General features: G+C 41.4%; 1 protein-coding gene across 9 annotated transcripts in view; it reads left to right on the top strand.

Moving 5' to 3' along the window:
- The first annotated feature begins 586 nt into the window (after positions 1–586).
- The window catches only part of FAM120B (family with sequence similarity 120B), a 70,053-nt gene continuing 49,884 nt past the window's right edge, over positions 587–20,755 (top strand). For 6 of the 9 annotated variants that reach the window (XR_006101326.1, XR_006101327.1, XM_042444878.1 and 3 more), the window contains exons 1-3: positions 587–697; positions 14,773–15,827; positions 16,484–16,664. Coding sequence is in view for 7 of the 9 variants with exons in the window: in XM_042444878.1 (XP_042300812.1) it covers positions 14,808–15,827; positions 16,484–16,664 (1,201 nt within the window). In the remaining 2 variants the exon portion in view is untranslated. Of the gene's footprint in view, positions 698–944; positions 965–14,772; positions 15,828–16,483; positions 16,665–20,755 lie in introns of those variants that run through there. The other 3 variants (XM_042444881.1, XM_042444877.1, XM_042444882.1) reach the window with 3 other exon arrangements.

Raw genomic sequence — 20,755 nt, 5'->3', positions numbered from 1 at the left:
GCATCAAATACAGAGCGTGAAGTCTTAAAAATAATAATGAGAAAAATACATATACATACACTTTTCAAGACTGCACTCTCACCATGAGATTCCTCCCCTTGAACTGAAGAATGGAGGGAAGGGGCTGAGATCTGATAAGTCTAGGCAGCACAGATGCCAATGGTAAGAGGCAAGAGTTGTGAGAGCCCCCCCCCCCCCCCATATTTTGCGAGGCTGGGTCAAAGTGCATCAGCACCACAGACCCAGGATCCGTATCACAGAACCATAAAAGCTGGAAGAGACATCAAGGGCCATCTAGTCCATGCAGGAACTCTCAATCAAAGCATCCCCATTGACAGATGGCCATCCGGCCTCTGTTTAAAGACATCTAAGGAAGGAGACTCCGCTGTCAGGAAGCCCCTCCTAATGTTGAGGTGGGATCTCTTTTTCCCTGTAGTTTGAGTCCCTTGCTCCATCCATGCCCTGTTCTCTGGAGCAGCAGAAAACAAGCTCGCTCCCTCCCTCCTCAATATGACATCCCTCTCTCTGACTCCTTTGAAGCACTAGTAGGAAAGGGGCGCTTGCGGCCTTCCCTCAGTGGCTGCCCCGCAAATGGACGGCGGGGAATGGAAGGCGATGGGGAGCCGGACCTTTCTGCGCAGACTCCGTCACTCAGAGCGGAGGCGGCGCAGCGGGGAAGGAAGCGGCGGAAGGCTGGGTCAGTGCTGTTGGCTTCTCTCTTAGAAGAAGGCAAGGGCTCCTCTTTAAGTCTTTATCTGGCTCAAGGCTATGGAATTCTGGGAGTTGGGGTTTGTTGTGGGGCCCCAACTCCCAGAATTCCATAGCCTTGAGCCAGACAAAGACTTAAAGCAGTGCCAAACCAGGTTACTTCTCAAGTGTGGATGCAGCCTCTGTGTGGACTGCCACTCTGGAGGCCTGGGTTCAAATCCTGGCTCAGCCATGGAAACCCACTAAGTGGCTATGGGTGAGTCACACACTCTCAACCTGGCAATGGCAAACCCCCTCTGAAGAAACCTGCCATGAAAACCTATGATAGGTTCACCTTGTTGTTGTGTGCCGTCAAGTCATTTCCAAGTTATGGCAACCCTAAGGCAAACTCATCCTGGAGGTTTTTTCTTGGCAAGGTTGTTCAGATTGCCCCATCTTTTACATACTTCATTAAATGCCCCTTACACTCAACTTATCCAAGGGAAGCAGGTGAATGCCACAGCGTGTTTCTGCCGAAAGGTAGGTGTTTAAGGAGCAGTGGTGTCACACACACACACACACATCCCTTTGGATGTCACCTGGGGTGGTCCGCACCCTCCTAGTGACGCCACTGGTCCTTGAACAGATCAAGCCAGAACTGTCTCTGGAAGCCAGGATGACTAAATTGAGGCTGTCATACTTTGGCCACATCATGAGGAAAAATGAATCATTAGAAAAGGCAGTGATGCTCAGAAAGGTGGAAGACAGTCGAAAGAGAGGAAAAGGACATGCATGGGCCTGGGCCAGCAGGGCCTGAGCAGGGAGGTTGAGGACAAGGGAAACTTGGAGGTGTCTCATCCACAGGATCACCATGAGTTGAGGCCGACTTGAGGGCAGTTAACAGCCACAACAATACGGCCCTTAAAGTCTCCCTTTTTGGCTCTTTAATGCCATGAAATTGATAGTGCTGTATGTTGGACAACCTGTTGGCCTATTTCTGGTCTGTCCTGCTGGCAAACACATAAACACACTATACATAGAATCTTGTACATATAATCTTGTATCATCCCTTATCAGAAATACTCAGAGCAACAGGTGTTTGGGTTTTGGAATACAGTGGGCTATTGATATTCACAGGTTTGTCATCTGGATTTAAACATCTGGAAGGCAAGCCCCATTGCTTTCAATGAGTGTGCATGTCATGGCCACCATTAAAGACCATGTGACTCAAGGTCCCGTGTTTTTTCCTTATCTGTAGGGGGTCCAGAACGAATCCCCCATAGACACGAAGAGCAGACCATACCTGTATTTGCATATACATACATGATGAGATATCTTGGAGATGGGACCCAAGTCTAAACACAAACTCCATTTATGTTTCAAATACACTCTCTACACATAGCCTGAACGTAATTGTATCCAATATTTTAAATAATTTTGTGCATGAAACAACGTTTGTGTACACTGAACCATCAGAAAGCAATGGTGACACTATCTCAGCCACCCATGAAAAAAGTTTTAGTTTTTGAAGTACAGTACTGTATATCACAATTCTGGATAAGGGGAACTCAACCTCTAGCACCTTTGAGACTAACTGAAAGAAAGATACTGGTAGCATGAACTTTCCTAGATTTGAATCTGCTTCCTTTGATACCAAAGCCCATGCCACCAGATTGTTTCTTTTAGTTAGTCTTAAGGACTGCAAGATCCTTTTGCATACTGTTTTTACAGACTAACATGGCTATGGCTATGGCTTTGAATAAACACACTGTGTGATTCATGTGATCTGTAATGCTGCCCATTGGGATTTTGGTTCTTATGAGAAATATGCCCAAGCATCATCCATCATAATGTTTCTACCTATTATGGACAAAGCCTCTGGAAAAACAAACAGACTAAACATAATGAAAGCATTTCCTCTTGCCACTTGCAATCCTAGCTGTGGCTGGCTAGGGGATGACAAGAGCACATATGCCATGCACTGTCTCTTTATTCTACTAAGAAATGAAGTCCAGTATTTAAATTAGAGAGGTGGCAATGAATAGCGTTTGTGTGTTGTGTGCCTTCAAGTTGTTTCAGACTTCTGCTGACTGTAGGGCGAACCTAGTGGGAATTGAAAGCTGGTCCCCAGAATTGCAATCTAACACTCAAACTGCTACAACACACTAATAGAGAAGAATAATGACACCGCTGATAAGATTTGTTTTGCTTCTAGACTGCAGACTTGAGAAGCTGTGGGGATTATTGGACAGAAGGTAGTCTTTGGTGGCAAGGAATTGCACGCGGGCAAGTAAGCAGCCTGGCAAGGGAGTGAAGGCTCCATTCCTCCTGTGCACCTATCATAAAAACCAAGGAAACTGCCAGAGGAGGGAAGTGCCATTCTCTCCAAGCATTATAGCAGCGATCAGCAACTTGTAGCTGTCCAGATGTTGCTGGGCTCTTAACTTGCATCTCTCCTAGCCAGCACAGCCAGTGATGAGGGACAGTAAGAGTTTCAATAACATAAGCAGGGGACCATTATGCTGCTCAGTCCTGTAGTATAGAAACACAACTCTAGGAGAAAAGGTTTGAGTTCTGTAGTGCTTGGAGAAGTTACCTCTTTGGACTTTGTAAACTGGTCATGCTAGCTCAGAGATTCTGGGAATCACACTCCAGAAGGTGATTTTTTCAAGATCTAGATATCTGTCTCTCTTCTTCCAGTCAGCTAATGGATTGTTTTCTAGCTAGTATCTTTTGTGGGCTTATTTATAAGGCTAGGATAAAGTGTTCAGGCTAAACCAGGGAGATATAAATCTATAGCTCAGCCCATGCACTTACCACGCACACATTTTCAAGTCACTATCTTTTATTTTTTTCAACTAGTACATGAATATAATGTGCATAATTACTTTGCATGCTGAATTAGTTTGCATGCTAAAAGTGATGTGCATACACCAATTTATCTCTAACATAGAGTTTTTTCAATAGAAAGGTGCATAAAAGTTCTTATATTAGAGATGGCCAAGTTCTGCTTTTTAGTGGCAACCCTTAGCTTCTAGACACCCTTCAGGAATGTGTTTTTTCACACATCCTAAGATAATTCTGTTACCTTATCCACAGATCTGGCTCTGATTATATTCTGTCCCACTACCACAATTGTATAAATATGCTTTATACCTGAGGCTTTAGTATCACTATGTATTGCATCCAAAGAGGTGGTTTATATCCACAAAAGCTCATGCTAAAGTAAAAAAAAAAAATAGTTAGTCTTAAAGGTGCTGCCATATTCCTTTTTTTCTCCCCCACTCTTCCTCCTTTTCATACTTGCAGACAGCTGTCACTAAGGTCTTTAACTATTGTGGAGTACAGAATAGGAACAAGCCGTGGCCCCTAGGGACAGTTGTATGCAGCCCAGGGAGAGTTGTGACATTAAGTGTGAATTCCTCCCCTATACATTTTTCACAAGTAAAAAATGTGGCCACAGTGACACATGCCTTAGTTACATACCATATGGATTACTATAATGGGCTCTATGGGCGGCTGCCTCTGATGAGTGCGTAGAAGCTTCAGTTGATCCAAAGAGCTGCAGACAGATTGTTAACTAGTGCTGGCAGACAGCTTCTCTCCTGCAACAACTCCACTAGCCATTTCTGAGTTACATCTGTTTCTGGGTACAATTCAAAGTACAGGTTATGATTTGTGAAGCCCTGTATGGCTTAGGGCCAGGCTGTCTGGCACACTGTATCTCAACATGTGAGCCAGTCTATGTTTTTAGATCTTTTGAGAAGGCCCATCTTTCTGTTTAACCACCCTCACATGGGAACATGGGAAAATAGAATACTTGGTCCAATGCTGTAGAACTCCTTTCCTAGAGATGCTAGACTAGTGCTCTTGCTATTCTTCAGATGAAGACATTTTTTGTTTTGGCAAGAGCCAAGATTTTCAGCGCTGATGGGTCATGGGGAAAGGGCCTTTAATAACCCAATCTGCTGTTTACAGTTGTTGTTTTTCTTTTAATTGCTTTAAATTTTGTTGATAGTAATATTTTAACTTCTGTATGATGTGTACTTTCAGCTGTATGTTGACTTTGTAAGCCACTTTGAGGCACAGAGGTAGGAGAAAGGTGGAAGATAAATAATAAATAAATAAATAATGCCTCCCATCCCATGAAAATCTCTGCCATCCACAGCTTCATAGTCAGAACTGTTGTTAAGTAAACTACCAGTAAGTTAACTGCTTTGAACTATTTAAAGGTAGGCCAGTAGTAGTGGCTCCAGCTTGTCCCTGAGCTAGCGATGAACACTTCAACCCTGCTTCATTAAGGAGAAAATAAATTGGGATCAGGTTGCATATACAACAAGGATAGGATATCTATAGTTCTCCTAATAATTTGGACTACCACTCCAACAGTTCCTTAGCATAGGCCATGCTAGGCATGGTTGATGGAAACTATAAATCAAAACATCTTGAGGTCCCAAAGTCCCCAACTCCTGATAAACAGGCTGCTGTATAGTCACCCTCTTGCAATTTAAAAGGTTCTCTCGCTGAATCTATCCACTGTATGTTTTTGAGCATTGTGTTCAAAGTGTTGGCTTGAGACATATCAACAGTATTGGCTTGTATAGAAATTTTAACATTCAGAATTAGGAGTTGCTCCAGAGGGAGAAAGTGGTTCATCCTTTGTTCTTTAGCAACAGTTTGATCAGCAGAAATTGGCATGTGCAGTTTTTTCAATGGATATAAACTTTACCATGTAGTAACATACGCAGGTAATATCTGCCAAGGATAAGGGAAGTCAAGATCATAAAACAGCTGGCAGACCTACATAATAATTCTTATCTCATTCCTGGTGGCACAGTGGTTAAATGCTGGTACTGCAGCCACAAGGTTATGAGTTGGATCCCAGGGCTCTAAGGTTGACTTAGGCCCGTTACAGACGGGCCTTTTAGTACGGAGTCAGTCTGTACTAGGGTTAGGAAGGTGCGGTGCTTCCGCAACCCCCTAACCCTAGTACGGACTGAGTCCATACAAAATGGCAGCGCCCCATCTACATGGGGGCCGCCATGACGACGTCACGACCACACCGCCTCTATACGGGGCAGCGCAGACATGACGTCGTCGCTCCACGCGAGGGCGCTTAGTGTGCCCTTTGCGCAGAGCAGGAAGGAGCTCCGTTTCGGAGCTCCTTCCTGGTTTGTGTCGCTGGTTTGCGTCACTGGGCGCAGCCTTCAGACAGCTGCGCCCAGCAACGCAAGGGAGAAAGGGGCCAAGCAGCCCCTTTCTCCTCCTCCCCGCTGCTGCGGGGTGTCCTTGGGGCTTGAAGCCCCAAGGACACCCCTTTCCAGGCTGCAGGGAAGCAGCCTTTTGCCGCTTCCCTGCGGCCTGGAAAGCAGTGGATCGGGGCCTCAGCGGCTGCCATTCTGACCACTGAGGCCACGATACCCCGGGGAAAGGGGCGGGTACAGGCCGCTGCTTTTCGGCGGTCTGTAACGCACCTTAGTCTTCCATTCTTTCGTAGGTTAATAAAATGTATACCCAGCTTGTGGAGGGCAATTGGCTTTCACATTGTAAATTACTTAGAGAGTGCTGAGTTCATTAAGCGGTATAGAAATGTAAATGCTAAATGCCATTCATCCTCACAGTACTTGGTGTGAAGAACATTCTTAATATTGTGGTTTATAGATTTTAGGCTAAGGTTGGGAATCGTTTTTGCTTAGGGCTAAAGCAGGGAGGATCCTGTGACCCTGCAGATGTTGTGGACTGCACTTCCTATAATTTCTCACCACCATTGCCCCTGATTTTTAAGGCCGATGGGAGTTCCAGGCCCAAAATATTTTAGAGGTCCACAGTTGTCCAACTTGGGGCTAAAAATAACTTTTGTGCTATGCTACTGTCTGAATAAAATCTTTTGCTTGTCACTTATCATTATCTAAGCAGCTTTGTAGATGTTCCTGTTTGATGACAGTCGTTTTAAATCAGTACAGTAAATCTGTTGATTTAGTGAGATCTATTGATCAGTGTTGTACATGTTGGAAAGATGATAACATCTGTGCTGTAAGTGCAGAAAGCTATCTGCCACAAGAAATGGCCAAGGAGGCTGTGTTCCTTTGCAAACATGGCAATAACCAGGACTCAAACAATTCTAGAAACTGAGAAAAAACTGTCTATCAGCAAATAATTTCAAACTCCTGTTTTGCTCAGGATATGAAGAATTCACCATTGGTCTGCAGATCTAATGTGAAAGTTTGACAATAACTTCTACACATTTTGATCAAAGTGATGCTCAAAACTCTATAACAAAGGCCTTTATCTTATATGGTGTGAGAAATGCCAGATAGCCAAGCTGCCTTCAGGGAGTAAAGAGGCACTAGAGATCGTATTGCAAACATACATTGATAATGAAATGCACCAAAGAATTTCAGAAGAGAATCAGCCTGAGCTTTATAGAGTATAGCAAGGCCTTTGTGTAGATCATGCAAAAATTTGGATCACTGTTAAAGAGACAGATATGCCACAACATTTGATTATCCTAATGTGTAACCTGTACTTAGGACAAGAAGCTGTGATCAGAACAGAATCTAAAGGAACTGAGTGGTTTCCAGTTGGCAAGGGAGTCAGGCAAGACTGTATTTTATCACTCTGTGTGTCTATCTTGTACACCAAAATGTCATACTTAATGCAGGATTATACTTTGAGGAAGGAGATGTGAAAATTGAAGGAAGGAACAGCAACAATTTAAGATTAGCAGATGACACCATGCTATTAGCAGAAAATAGCTAAGGATAGGAATGATTACTTAAGAAAGTCAAAGAAGAAAGTATAAAAGCTGGTTTATAGTTGAACATGAAGAAAACAAAAATAATGACTGCAGATTACTTACCTAACTATAAAGCAGAAAATGAATACATTAAAATACAGTAGTTCAAGATTTTCCATATCTTGGCCCAGTCATTAATGAGAATGGAGACTGCAGTCAAGAAATCAGAATATTAGGACTTTGAAGGCTAGTTCTGAAGGAACAAGACAAGCTCCTGAAGCATAAAATTGTATAATTGTATACTAAACTTAAGAAAACACTATGACAGGTTTGTCTTGGGTCACCATAAGTCAGAAATGACTTGAAGGCACACAACAACAACAAGCTAAAGTTAAGATAGTCCATGCCATCATATTTCCCATGACTATGCAAGATTATGAAAGCTGTACATTGAAGAAAGCCTATTGGAAGAAAATACAGTCAGTCCTTCACATTCCCTGGGGTTAGGGATGCAAGACCCACACAAAAGTGGGAAATCTCTAGCCTCCCAGACCATATTTAACACATGCACATACACATACGCACACACAAAAATACAATCTGCAGATTCCACACCCTGGATGCCTTAGGGAAGCTGGGTTCCTTTGAAATGCAGAAGTGGGTGTCTGACATGACTTACCACCGCTTCCATTGCTGCCATGAGTAATTTTTAATGGGGACTTACAAGCCTCATTTGCAGTCTCTCAGTCTCACAAAGTGTGCAATCGCTGTTTAAAATGGCACAGGGCAGCAGCAAATGTGGAAGCAAATAATCTGTGAATAATCAAATCTGCAAAAGTTAAACCCGCAAATGGGGAGGACTGACTATAAACTCATTTGAAATGTGGTGCCATGGACTGCTAAAAAGAAATGAATTAATCATAGAGAAAATCAAGCCTGAACTCTTCCTAGAAGCCAAGGTGACTAAACTGAGACTGTTGTACTTTGGACATATCATGACACTGCTTACTAGAAAAGATAATAATGCTTGGTAAAGTAGAAGGCAGTAGGAAAGAAAGAAGACCATGTTCCATATGGATAGACTCAATCAAGGAAGCCACGGCTCTTGAATCTTTGAGACCTAAGCAGGGTTGATGATAGGATGATTTGGAGGTCTCTCATTCATAGAGTCAGTCTAAGTCAAGCTAGATCTGATGGCAATGAACAACAACCAACACACTTTATTCTGGGTCATTTGTTGACTCACTGGATAAATAATAGAGTATTTAAAGGTGCTCAGTAATGTAAAATTGCCCATGTTGTTCATATAAAAGAATCGCATTTTAGGAACATCTGTACAGATTAGAAATATTTTGTTTTCCATGTTACTTACTAAAGTAACCACATACAAAAACAATGCCTTTATACTGACTTGCAGTTGAATATAAAACCATACAATGACAAACTGGTCAAAATACCAGCAGTTAATAAAACAAAGGTATAGTATGGTCATGAATATTTTCTTAGAAGTAAATCCCAAAGTGTCCAGGGGAGGGGGGTGCTTAGAAAAATGTGCATAAAACTGTGGCCTCAGTCATTCAAGACAACGTGTAGAAATCTAAATTGTACAGATCCATCCTGAATGCAATAAATGCATTTCCAGGTGGGAAGGTCTTGATCGTCTTTCTACGAACCAGAAGCTGGTCAGATGAGCGTCCCTGGACAAGGAGTTCTATTGAGGTGATACCAGAGCAGGCCTAGGAATATAGTAATAACTTGGTAGTAGACAGCTGGACATTAAAACCAGGGCCCTTCAGAAAAACAGACATTTCACTGTTTTATGCCAGTATAGTTCCTGCAAGGGAGGGATGGGCAAAGTGTGGAGCTGGGGATGCATGTTTTTGTGGTCCTTGACCTCTCTAGATTTCCCAAACTACCTTTTTTTCCTGATCATAAAATAAACACAACACAGTATTGCTTTCTTTTGTATTGCCCATCACTGTATTGCCTTCCTTTGAAGCATCCAGGAGTGGCATTCGTATCTTATGCAGGTAGCAGGAGCCTGTTTTACACACCCGAAGTGGATTTTTACCCACTTCTGGTTTTGTTATTGTTATTTTGGGAGGGCACTCCATTTTGGCAATCCATGAGGGCCCCAGGGAACAAAATTGACCCCTGGTTCCAACCCCCACTGGAAGGGTGTGACATATTTTTACTGGTGATGAGCTGAATCAGTGGACAATGTCTTGTGAATTCTTTGTATTTGCAACAGTTTGTAAGGTTGAAATCCTTACAGAATATTATATTGAAATGCTTAAGAATACTTTTGCACACATTAATTCTGCAATTAGTTAAGTGTGTTGTGTCCAAACCTAGAAATGTAAAAGGGAGGGGGGTGAACTGGAAAAGAACTCATTCACATAGAAATTTGATTCAGTAGCCTCTTTGAGGGGGAAAAAACACAGTTTCATATTAGTTCTAGATTCCTATTAAGCTCTTCCCCTTTAGTCCATTACAGTTGGCTGTTCGTATACAAAGATTCTTTATAGCAATAGCAAGTACGTTTCTATACTGCTTATCAATGAATTCACACTCCCTAAGCGATTTACAATGTGTCACTGATTCAGCTTGAAAATATTTAAAAAATACAAATTCCAAAAAGCAAACCTTGATTTTGCCATTTTATGTAAGGGACATCATTTTACTATGCCATTGTATTTAATGGGATTTGAGCATCCTTGGGAATTTTGGTATCCACAGAGGATCCTGGAATCAAACCCCAGCAGATATCAAGGCCTACTGTACAATGCAAAGGAACTTGTAACTTACTTATGAAGGATAGGGATTTTTAAAATGTAAGGCTAGGAAGTAAACCTGCATGCAGCTTTTGAAGTTAACAATGCTTTATCACCTTTTGGGAATAGAGCATACCAAATGTAACACCTTGGAGGGAATTTGTTATTCAAAATATGCGAAATCAGCAGTGTGAAAGGTTAACAGCAACCCAATTAAAAGGTGTAGTGAATTTGTTAATTGTTTGTATTAAAATGGGAAGAAATTCATGTTCACTAATGTAAAACAAGGTAAAGAAAGCCTTGCATCATTACAGTTTGGAATTCTTATATTACCTAGCGGACTGCCTTAAAATACCATTAAGTTATATTGGTATGTATGTAATATATGTTGTAATTTCAATTTTGGAGTATTTTTGATTTCTGAATTCTGGATAAGAGATACTCAACCTTTATTTATTTATTTATTTATTTATTTATTTTAAGTGAACACTTGTGTCAGATGAGATGAACCCTCTGGGCTCCTGATATTTGCCTGATATTTGCCTGATCATGCCATGTACTGAAGCCATGTCAGGATCTTCTTCTGTGCCTCTAGAAGTCAAAAATTTGAATTGTGATAGAGGAGATTATTATGATACATGCTTGTGAGGACTAGAACCCATTTCTGAAAGCTATATTCTTCAATCAGGGGAGGAAAAGCTCATGGTAGATTGTGGCTTGTTTATACAGCGTGAAAAGGATTGGAAGCTGGGATTATATATGACAATAGAAGGGAAAGACAGACAGATTTTATAGTTTGGATATGGTTTTCTGATTTCATCTAAAGGCCAGGGTAAAGTGGGGAGGAAGAACAAGATATAGATATGATAAATAAATCCATAGCCCAAAGTTCAAAAGCTAATTTAGTGTTGTCAATCCTCAGTAGGATTTTCAACTTCTTACATGAAAAACAGAATCCAATGGCCTATCACAGTCTGTTTTCCAATACAGTGGTGCCTCGGGTTACGAAAGTAATTCGTTCCGCGGCCGCTTTCGTAACCCGAAAAGCCTTCGTAAGCCGAATTGCCATAGGCGCTAATGGGGAAAAGCCGCGATTCCGTGCGAAAAAGCCGAAAAAAGCACCAAAAGTTTTTTCGTAACCCGAAAAAACATTCGTAACCCGGAACAATGATTCCCTATGGGATTTTTTCGTATCCCGAAAATTTCGTAACCTGGGTATTTCGTATCCCAAGGTACCACTGTAGTCTAATCAGTTTTGAAAGCAGTCTCTCATGCAGCTTTAAGGGCTGTTGTCCAAGAAACGCAAGTATCCTGCCCTCCCTGGGTGCCTAGAACTACTATAGTTGTCTTTACAAGAACTTAAGAAATTTATTTTTGGACTAACTTACAGAACACCCCAGCCTGCATTGTTTGGTAATATTTGAGTTCCTTCTTTCTATTTTCTATTTTAGGTAGCCTAAACCAACCTAGCCATTCCCAAGTCTAGTTCTGTATCCACTACACCCTATGAAAGACTTACCCCTCAAATATTTCACAGATGAAAACTAGAACATGTGTGACCCAGCAACATCAGGGTGGTAAAAGTCGTGAAAGAGGAAGAACACAGAAGCTAGGAGATGCTGGAGCAGTTTGCTTTTGCTTGAGCTAACTGGGAAGCACAAGATTCTGCCCCACCCTCTCTCCTCTCCTCTACTGAGGCAATTGAGTGCAAATAACCTTTACCCTTTGATCTCAGTTTGCAATTCTTGAAGTAAGCTGAGGACAAAGGGGAACGAGGGAGGAGAAGAAATGGGGGCATTTTATAAGCAGCTAAAAACACGGAACATCAGAAAATTAATCAGATATATTCCTGGCAAAATCAGGACAGTTAGAGGGTATGGGAAGATCAATCCCGTACTAATGGAACTCACTCATTGTACCATTATTGTCTATCTTTCCTTTTCCCATGCAGTGTTTTTTTTCCCTCAGTGTCACTGTGAAATGAACCCTGATCTAGCATTGAGGAGGAGAAGGAGGAGGCTGTTTGCTGTATTTTTCTAGCAACAGCAAGAACAACTTTCCCAAGTTCCATCGAATACCATTCAGATGACTCAAAATTCTTCTCAGCCACTCCATGCAACAAATTAATGTGCACTGCAAAGAGAGAGAGAGAAGTCTCTTCTGACTTCCCTTTCCAGGCTGGAGTACCTTCAAAGCTTTCAAGACTGTTTGGACACAGTTTAAGTAAAATAAAGCATGTAAAAATAAGATTGTTGTAGCCAATGACATAGGTATGTCACTGTCTTCCTCAGTTTTAAGAAAGGTGGCATCTTTAAATGCTCTTTTTGACCAGAACTAAGCAGTCAACTTGCTCCTTGAGGAGGAGGCTCAATAGGGAGCTAGCTTTACCTTCCAGACTGGGAAAGATTAGAGACAATTAAATCAAAGTGTCTCCATTTTGAGGAGCAGTCCTCAAGGCATCAACTCTGTTGTAAGCCATCCTCCCACTCATTTCCCAGAGGCAGAACTTTACGGAAGAGTAGTGTCCCACTCATGGGTATTTGCAGGCCAGATGGGAAGGTTGGCTGGCTGGCTGAAATTTAGCCTGTCACCTAGAGGTCCAGTTTTGCCATCACACATCAATTGATTATGTCATGGAGGAATTATGCCACTCTTTGTTTGATTATATCATAAACTATGTAGAACAGCTCATACAGCCCCATGCCTCTTTGCAGTATGGCAGCTTTCACCATCCTGATACTTTGAAAGTATGTTATACTGCAACTCTCATCATCTTCCACATAGCCAACTGGGCATTCAGGTGATTGTATTCCAATGAGGTGGCATCAATATGGCATCATTACTCCCAGGTTTAATATACAGTGGATCTTTAGAATGCACTGGGATTTGGTTCCAGGACCCTCTATGGGTATCAAAATCCAAGGATGTTCAAGTGCTATTAAATACAATGGCATACTAAAATGGTGTCCCTTATATAAAATGGAAAAATCAAGATTTCCTTTTTGGAATTTATATATATATTTAAAATATTTTCAAACTGCGGATGGTTGAACCTGTGGATAAGGAATCTGTGGATGTGGAGGGTGAACTGCATAGTGCTCATATGATTCAATAATCCTTTTCTTTTAAAAAGGGGAGTTAGTTTTACCTTCTTCCATAGCACAAACTCTGTGATCCCTGATGTGCAAAAACCTGATAGTATAGGAAGTAGGAAGGCCTTTAAATATGGAGAAATATTTTCAAATATTTAACTATATGCTTTCCGTGTAGCAGAATACTTCATGAAAACCTTGTCATACTGTATATAATCAACTATAAATCAAGAAATGTAAGTCTAAAAAATAACGTTAAAAACCTGGGTTGACTTGTCCATGGATCAGTATTAAAATAGGGGTTGAGGTCACCCCACCCAACTGGGGAAAGAAAGAATCACGAAGCCAAGTCTGCCAAAAATACGCTTCAAACGAGGAGGAGTTTTCTGGGTTGCTTTTGGACAATCCACTCCTTCGACCATACCTCAGTAGCATAGGCGCCCCAGAAGTCCCTAAGAAACCACCCAGAGTGATTGTCCCAGATCAGCCATGGTGGAAGGGAGGGTTGAAGGAGTGGCTTGTCCAAAAGCAAGCCAGAAAACTTTTCCCGGTTTAAGGCATGCTCTTTCTTTGCTGGACCTGTTCCCTTCCCAACCACCATTCCCTTCTCCTTTTGTGTTGTGTCTTTTTTAGATGTAAGCCTGAGGGCAGGGAACTGTCTAGTTAAAATAATAATAATAATTGTAAGCTGTTCTGAGAGCTCCCATTCCAAGTCTCTGATACAGGTCTCCACCAACACCATTCCTGCTTAACTTTCAACATCTTCCTTCACACACACACACACACACACACAAACACACACACTGTTTTAACCGGCTTCATGGCCTCCTCCCATTATTGCCATACTGTTTACAAATTCACCTCAAATTTTGCTTGCTCTCCAACAAACAAAGACATGCACACACATACCCTAATCCTTATCTCCCACCCTCAGGTCCCCCTAGCCAGCCAGCTAGCTACCCACAGACTCCTTCACCATCCTTTCCCTTCCTCTTAAAACACTCCCAGAATCCCTTCACTTCATTGCACTGATCAACCTACCTTAATCTCCCCCCCCCCCTCATCCTCTACTTTAAATCATCTCTGATCAATTTCCACATGGAAGAATAGTTCCATCATTTATTCAGTTATTCATGTGATGGGGAATCGGGCTTGAAGGTTCTGAATAAGACATTTGTTTATGTTTTCCCAATTTTCCTGGATCTGGGCTAAAATCAGGCAAAATTATCAAATTAAATGTAAAGGCTGAAAATTGTTTGATTCTTTACATCCTTCTTTTACATACCCCTAAATTTCACCCTTGATTTATCCATGGGTCATAGCAAATTCCATAATTTTGTGCCTAAAACCTGCCCTCAACTTATACATGAAGTTGACATATGTATGAGTGTATATGAGCTCTTTGTCTCTTGATGTCATGCCTGCCTTACATTAGTCCTCAGAATAGCTTGTGTTATGAGTTTCCTCTTTTCTTTTTTTTTAGATTGCTGTTAATAGAATTTTACATATATCTCAAGTATGGGTGTTAGAGGCTTGCACTGGTTTGTGACCAACGCCTGCCCAGAGGTGTGTACAGTAGTAAACCTGAAAGAAATGGCAGAAAACCACCGCAGCAGATATCCTGGTTCTAACCCTGTTCTTGTGGTAGATGCTATGTCTTGTCTTCGGCAGTGGTACACACCAGAGTCATGGGTCTGTGGTGGCCAGTGGCGTGAATATATTTCCAGTTTGAATGGTTTTGTAAGTGTCTTCATAGCAGCTGGTATCAAACTGGTATTCTACTTTGATGGGGTGGTGGAGCAGAAAAAACGACATGAATGGGTCAAACGAAGATTGAAAAATAACAAAGAAATTGCCAGAATCTTTCAGATTATCAAGACCAATAAGCAACAACCTGGGAGAGGCATGTTCTTTATTCCATCTGGGTTGGCTACTTTTACACGCTTTGCCTTGAAGACCCTTGGTCAAGAGATAATATGTTCACTGCAAGAGGCAGACTATGAAGTGGCATCTTATGGACTGCAGAACAATTGCATGGGAATTCTTGGAGAAGACACAGACTACCTGATTTATGACACGTCTCCATATTTTTCCATTAATAAGCTCCGCTTGGATGAGATGGTAACAGTCATGTACTCAAGGCAGAATCTCTGCAGCAGGTTAGGCCTGCAAGTAACTGAGCTTCCCCTTTTGGCTTGCCTCCTCGGCACAGATATCGTTCCAGAGAGGGCCATGGAACATTTTCGGAATCATTGTGTTGCTTCGTATTGTGCAAAAAGCCAAGGCTCTGATAAAAAGGCTAGCATGATTCTAGCTGTCGCAGATTATATTTCAGTTCTTCCACGTTCGTATGAAAGTTTGGTTGCTTTGGCAGAGAAGTTGCCTTTGGGATTAGACAAGACTATATTTTGCAAAGGAATAGAGTCTTACCTCCTACCAGGGCAGATGTCTCCATGGCTCCCTTGTGACTTTTCACATCATTCAGGATCCTCTCTCAAACAAGATGGGTCTCTGTGTTTAGATGAGGAGATTGTTCAGGTAACTCAGCTCTACATGTTCCTCTTCATAATATTTAAAATTGACTTGGTGGTAATGGTGCAAGTGAGGCTGGACCCCTAGGGGCCAAAGGCCAGGGCAGCACAGAGCCAAAGAACAGCAGCTGATGTGGGGCAGTAACAAACAGATTTGGTGTCAGCATGTAGACCAGCATGGAAATGCCAGGCTCCATTGGACTGATGCTGGTCATCACAACATGCTCCAGTCTTTTGTTTTTTAATTGGAGTTAGTAAACAATGGGTTTGGTTTGGTTTTTTTTGGTCTGACATATTGAGAATGCAAAAGAATAGTGGGTAAGCAAAAGAAAGGGAAGCAAATATGTTAATTGTATACTTCTGAACTTTAGCAATGCATTTATCTAAAGGGGCCCTTGCAAGACTATTAACTCCAGCATCTAAAATTACCAGCTGCTCCACCAGCTGTTATACCCCGGCTATTCTATAGACACACGTGTATGATATACACATCTTGTTTGATTATCATTCCCTTTATTGCTTAAAGTTCTTTGTTTTGGGATAATTTGTCCTTCTCTTTTTAAATCCCCATTGGACTTGCAGATCTATAAAGTATAAAATGACAAGACATGGCAAAATGACAACAAAGCAAACAAATAATATCTTTTGTTCACCCGAGAACAGATAGCAAAAGAACAGCATGTGAGAGCTGAAAGCTACATGGTGTACAATGTCCTGAGTGGTGGAGAAGTTGAATGCAGCAACACACTGGAAGATGAACATGATACAGAGCTTCCTGGTCAGGCGCTTATCTTCTGCCCTGCTCGTCAGCATATCTATTCGATCCTGCTGGAATCTGCAAAAGGTAAAGGGAGTGCTAGCATTTACTTTGTAATGCTGTATAAAGTTGGGAACAAAGAAGACTGACTGCTCCACGTCTGTATTCACCAGCTTTTGGGGAGAAAATGGAGAATTGTGAAATACTGATATTCAAGATGGAGAAGCTCACATCTGTATGAAATTTAGGCACTGATGCTGTAGGCAGCCTTTGTGTAGTTAGTAGGGAGAAGACCATTACAATGCATTAAAATGAGAATGAGGTACACTTGCATGCCGGCACATTTTTGAACCTTTTAAGGAGATTATTCCTTTAAGTGCCTTAATAAAATACTGATGAAGCTATTAATGATCAGAAAGTGGACTGGAACAGTTACATTTAGACTTGCTTTGTAGGTTAGAAAAAAACATTACCTTTTTTTAAAAAAACTTTTTTTTCAAGAGGTTGAAATACCAATCCTAGATTAGTATGTAGAGAGATGTTGTAGCATTTTTGGGGCTAACTACAAGAAAGAAGTTGGCAGCATGAGCTGAAGTCTACGAAAGCTCATGCTGCCAACTTTTTATTTCAGTTAGTCTCAAATGTGCTACAAGATCTCTCTACATATTGATTCTACAGACTAACACGGCTATATCTTTCAGTCCTAGATTAGTTTGAAGAATTGCTTCTCTCTCCCTCAAAACATTTTTTCCTTTCCCACAGTTATTTAATCATTTATAGTGCATGAATAATACATGTTGTGTTTGAAATGTAATAAGAGCTTTGGAGGTAAAAAAACAACAACAATATATATAGTTTTTTGTGGGTTTTTCAGGCTATGTGGCCATGTTCTAGCAGAGTTTCTTTCTGACGTTTCGCCAGCATCTGTGGCTGGCATCTTCAGAGATCTGTGGCTGGCATTCTCTGAAGATGCCAGCCACAGATGCTGGCAAAACGTCAGAAAGAAACTCTGCTAGAACATGGCCACATAGCCCGAAAATCCCACAAAAAACTATGGATGCCGGCCATGAAAGCCTTCGACTAAACAATATATATATCCAGTTGTGAGTCGCAACTAGAGTCGACTCCTTAAATCAATGAGATTTATGTTAAGTGTTGATTAACTATACAGCAATTGATTCAATAGGATTACTATACTTGGGAATAGCACTTGGATATAGACCCATGTGGGAGTCGGGTGGCTTTTCAGATGTGGATGGACTGCAGCTCCTACCATTCCTCATTATTGGCTGTGCAGCATAAAGCTACTGGGAGTTGTAGTCGAATAACAGTTGGTGGGCTGCATGATTCTCACCCCTGATTTAGGACAATCAATTCTAAACTATATGGCCAGTCAAAACAGGACTTGGGATGGAACAAAGTTGATACATCGGAGTTTTGTATCTTAAAAACATTCGTTTTTACCTTAAGGTTATTTTTAAAAACAGTATTTAGTTTTCAGTGTGTCATAGTTCATAAACATCTTGTTAATTCTTCAGAATTGAAAAAAATTGTATGGGGGTGGGGCTTGTATTAGCTGCAATATTTTGTTTTATATCAGAAGTCAAGATAAAGAAGTCTACGAAGTACAACTAAGGATTAAACCCAGTAATCAGTCCTAAATACAGTAGACCCAATCAATCAGTGAAATTTACATAAGTGTTTGTTTATCAGTTTCCCATGGATGCAGTAGGTCTGTTCTAACTGAGATTATTATCAGGTTTAGGCTGAAGGCTGGAAGTTTGCTGGCACTGAAAAGTCTGGAAACTTAGTGGTACAGCTGTCGTTCAGTTCCTTCTTTTAGACAAGATGAGGCTAATGTTGGTTTCTTATTCTCTGAGCAGTCTTCCTGTAAGGAAAAGGAATGTGTTAGGACTTGATGGTAGAGAAAGTGACCCCTTATGTTCCACCAGGGCTAAATGTTCATAAAGAGTGTTTTGCTCTGATCTTTCCTCATGATCTATGGCACTGGGGCTGGTCGGGATCTTAAGTCCTGCTTAGCCCATCCAATCTGGAGAGGAAAGGGGCTGTGGCATTGTGGGTCGTACAAGGTGCTATCTCTTGCTTGACAAGGGCTGGGAGAGGGCTTGCTGCTTGCTTCTTGCTTCTTGCCTCTTGTCTGTGGGCTCCCTTAGATCTATCAAGTTTTAACAGATTTTAATCATATTGAATAAGTATATTTAGAAATAGATAGTCAAAGGGCTATTCCTCTTAAAATGGTTTAACTGTGACTGATGTGAGTGAGACTCATGTAACCTTCCAGATGCTGTTGAATGCAAGTCTCATAACCAGCTTTAAGGCATGCTCATAATTCCAATCCAACAACCTCTGGAGATTACATGATTTCCTGCCGTGGTGTAGTGATTTATTTCACTTCAGCCTTTTAACCATAGAATTTAATGTTCATTTGTTTTTGCAGGGTATAAATTAGAAGGCTGAAAGCTCTCCGGTCTTCTAGCTGTTAGACGTTGACATAGACAGCATACTTTGTGTTGAAGATAGTTTTATTATGTAATATGGATGATTTTATTTTTATATAATCAGTACATTTCTGTAATTGGTACTATCCACGTGAACTATAACCAGCAAGACTGTACAGAATCATTCAAAATCTACATAACAGTGATACCTTTATAGAGTCAACCAAAATGTACATGTTGCAAGCTTTCGAATCTCCACTGGCTTCTTCATCAGGCAAAGGTGTTAAAAATAATGCAGGAGAAAGAAAGGGAAAAATGATAGTGTTAGTCATAGCCCTGCATTTCAATATGCTATGGTTGTTGTTCTCAGTTAAGATGGTATGAAAGGGTATTCATAGAGGTGGCTTCCTTCTCTTCCTGGCCATATGGGTACTAGGAGAAGACTGTAGTTATTTTAAGGGCAATTTCATTTACTATGGCCTGTTACAGACAGCCAAAATAAAGCTGCTTCGAGTCACAGTGGAGGTATGGTGTTTCAATGATGCATGCGTCCTAAGAGCCCAGAAGCCACACCAAAGCCACACTCCAGTCCTTAGGGCTGGAGCGTGGCTTTGGTGCGACTTCTGGACTGATAGGACGCATGCATCATTGAAACACCATACCTCCACTGTGACTCGAAGCAGCTTTATTTTGGCTGTCTGTAACAGGCCAAAATTTCCCCAACTCTGTGCTTTCCAGATGTGTTGGGCTACATTCCCATGATCCTCACCTAGCATGGCTGTTGTGTCTAGGGATGATGGAAGTAGCAATCCAAGACAGGAGGGAGGGGGGAGGCTGGGGAAATCTGATATCAGAAATCCAAAAGGTGCACAGGTTACATCACCATGTGTGAAAGTCATAGGAGTGTTTGTTTAGCTCTGTTGGGAAACCACAGGAAATACACATTTTTGAAATGTTTTCTACTGGTGGCATTAGAATGAAATGAAATGTTTTGGCAACACTCCTAATCTTCATTATCTTGTCTGTAAGGCTTGGTATTCTCATACGTGTTTTTGAAATACTTTGGATCCCATAATAAACAGTTAGGGAAAGATATGAAAGAGTACAGCCACAGTACAAATTTAGCCTGATTTAAAACTGGCTAAACTGGGATAGACGTCATCCAACAAACCCTGGGAACTGCAATTTTGTGAGTTGGGAACTGCTGAGAATCTCCTGCCCATTCCCAAAGTTTTGTCATCGATTGTGAAATAGCCTTAGAAATACTGTAGCATAGGCATGCTTTCAATAAATACAGAACCAACAGATGGAATAATAGTAAAGGTAATGGTCGTCCCTTGACATAAATGTTAGTTATAATTGACTGTAGGGCCAGTGATCATCTCCGTTACTAAGCCGAAAAGCCAGCATTGTCCGAAGACTACTCCAGAGGTCATGTGGCCAGCATGACTGCACCGAACGCTATTACCTTCCCACCAAAGTGGTACCTATTTATCTACTTGCTTTTGCATGCTTTCGAACTGCTAGGTTGGCAAAAGCTGGGACTAGTGACAGGAGCTCACCCCATCATGCAGCATTCGGGCCTCAAAGTGCTGATCTTCTGATTGGCAGAAATGGTGTCTTAACCACTAAGCCACCACATCTCTGGAATAATGGTACAGCGCTATTATTGTGAACATTTAATGCCTGGTACATTTACTGTTTTAATCAAAGAATTCT

This window comes from Sceloporus undulatus, chromosome 1 (assembly GCF_019175285.1).
Source record: "Sceloporus undulatus isolate JIND9_A2432 ecotype Alabama chromosome 1, SceUnd_v1.1, whole genome shotgun sequence".
Taxonomy (NCBI): domain Eukaryota; kingdom Metazoa; phylum Chordata; class Lepidosauria; order Squamata; family Phrynosomatidae; genus Sceloporus; species Sceloporus undulatus.
Note: the sequence above shows the minus strand (reverse complement) of the source record. Positions and strands in the feature narration are given on the sequence as shown.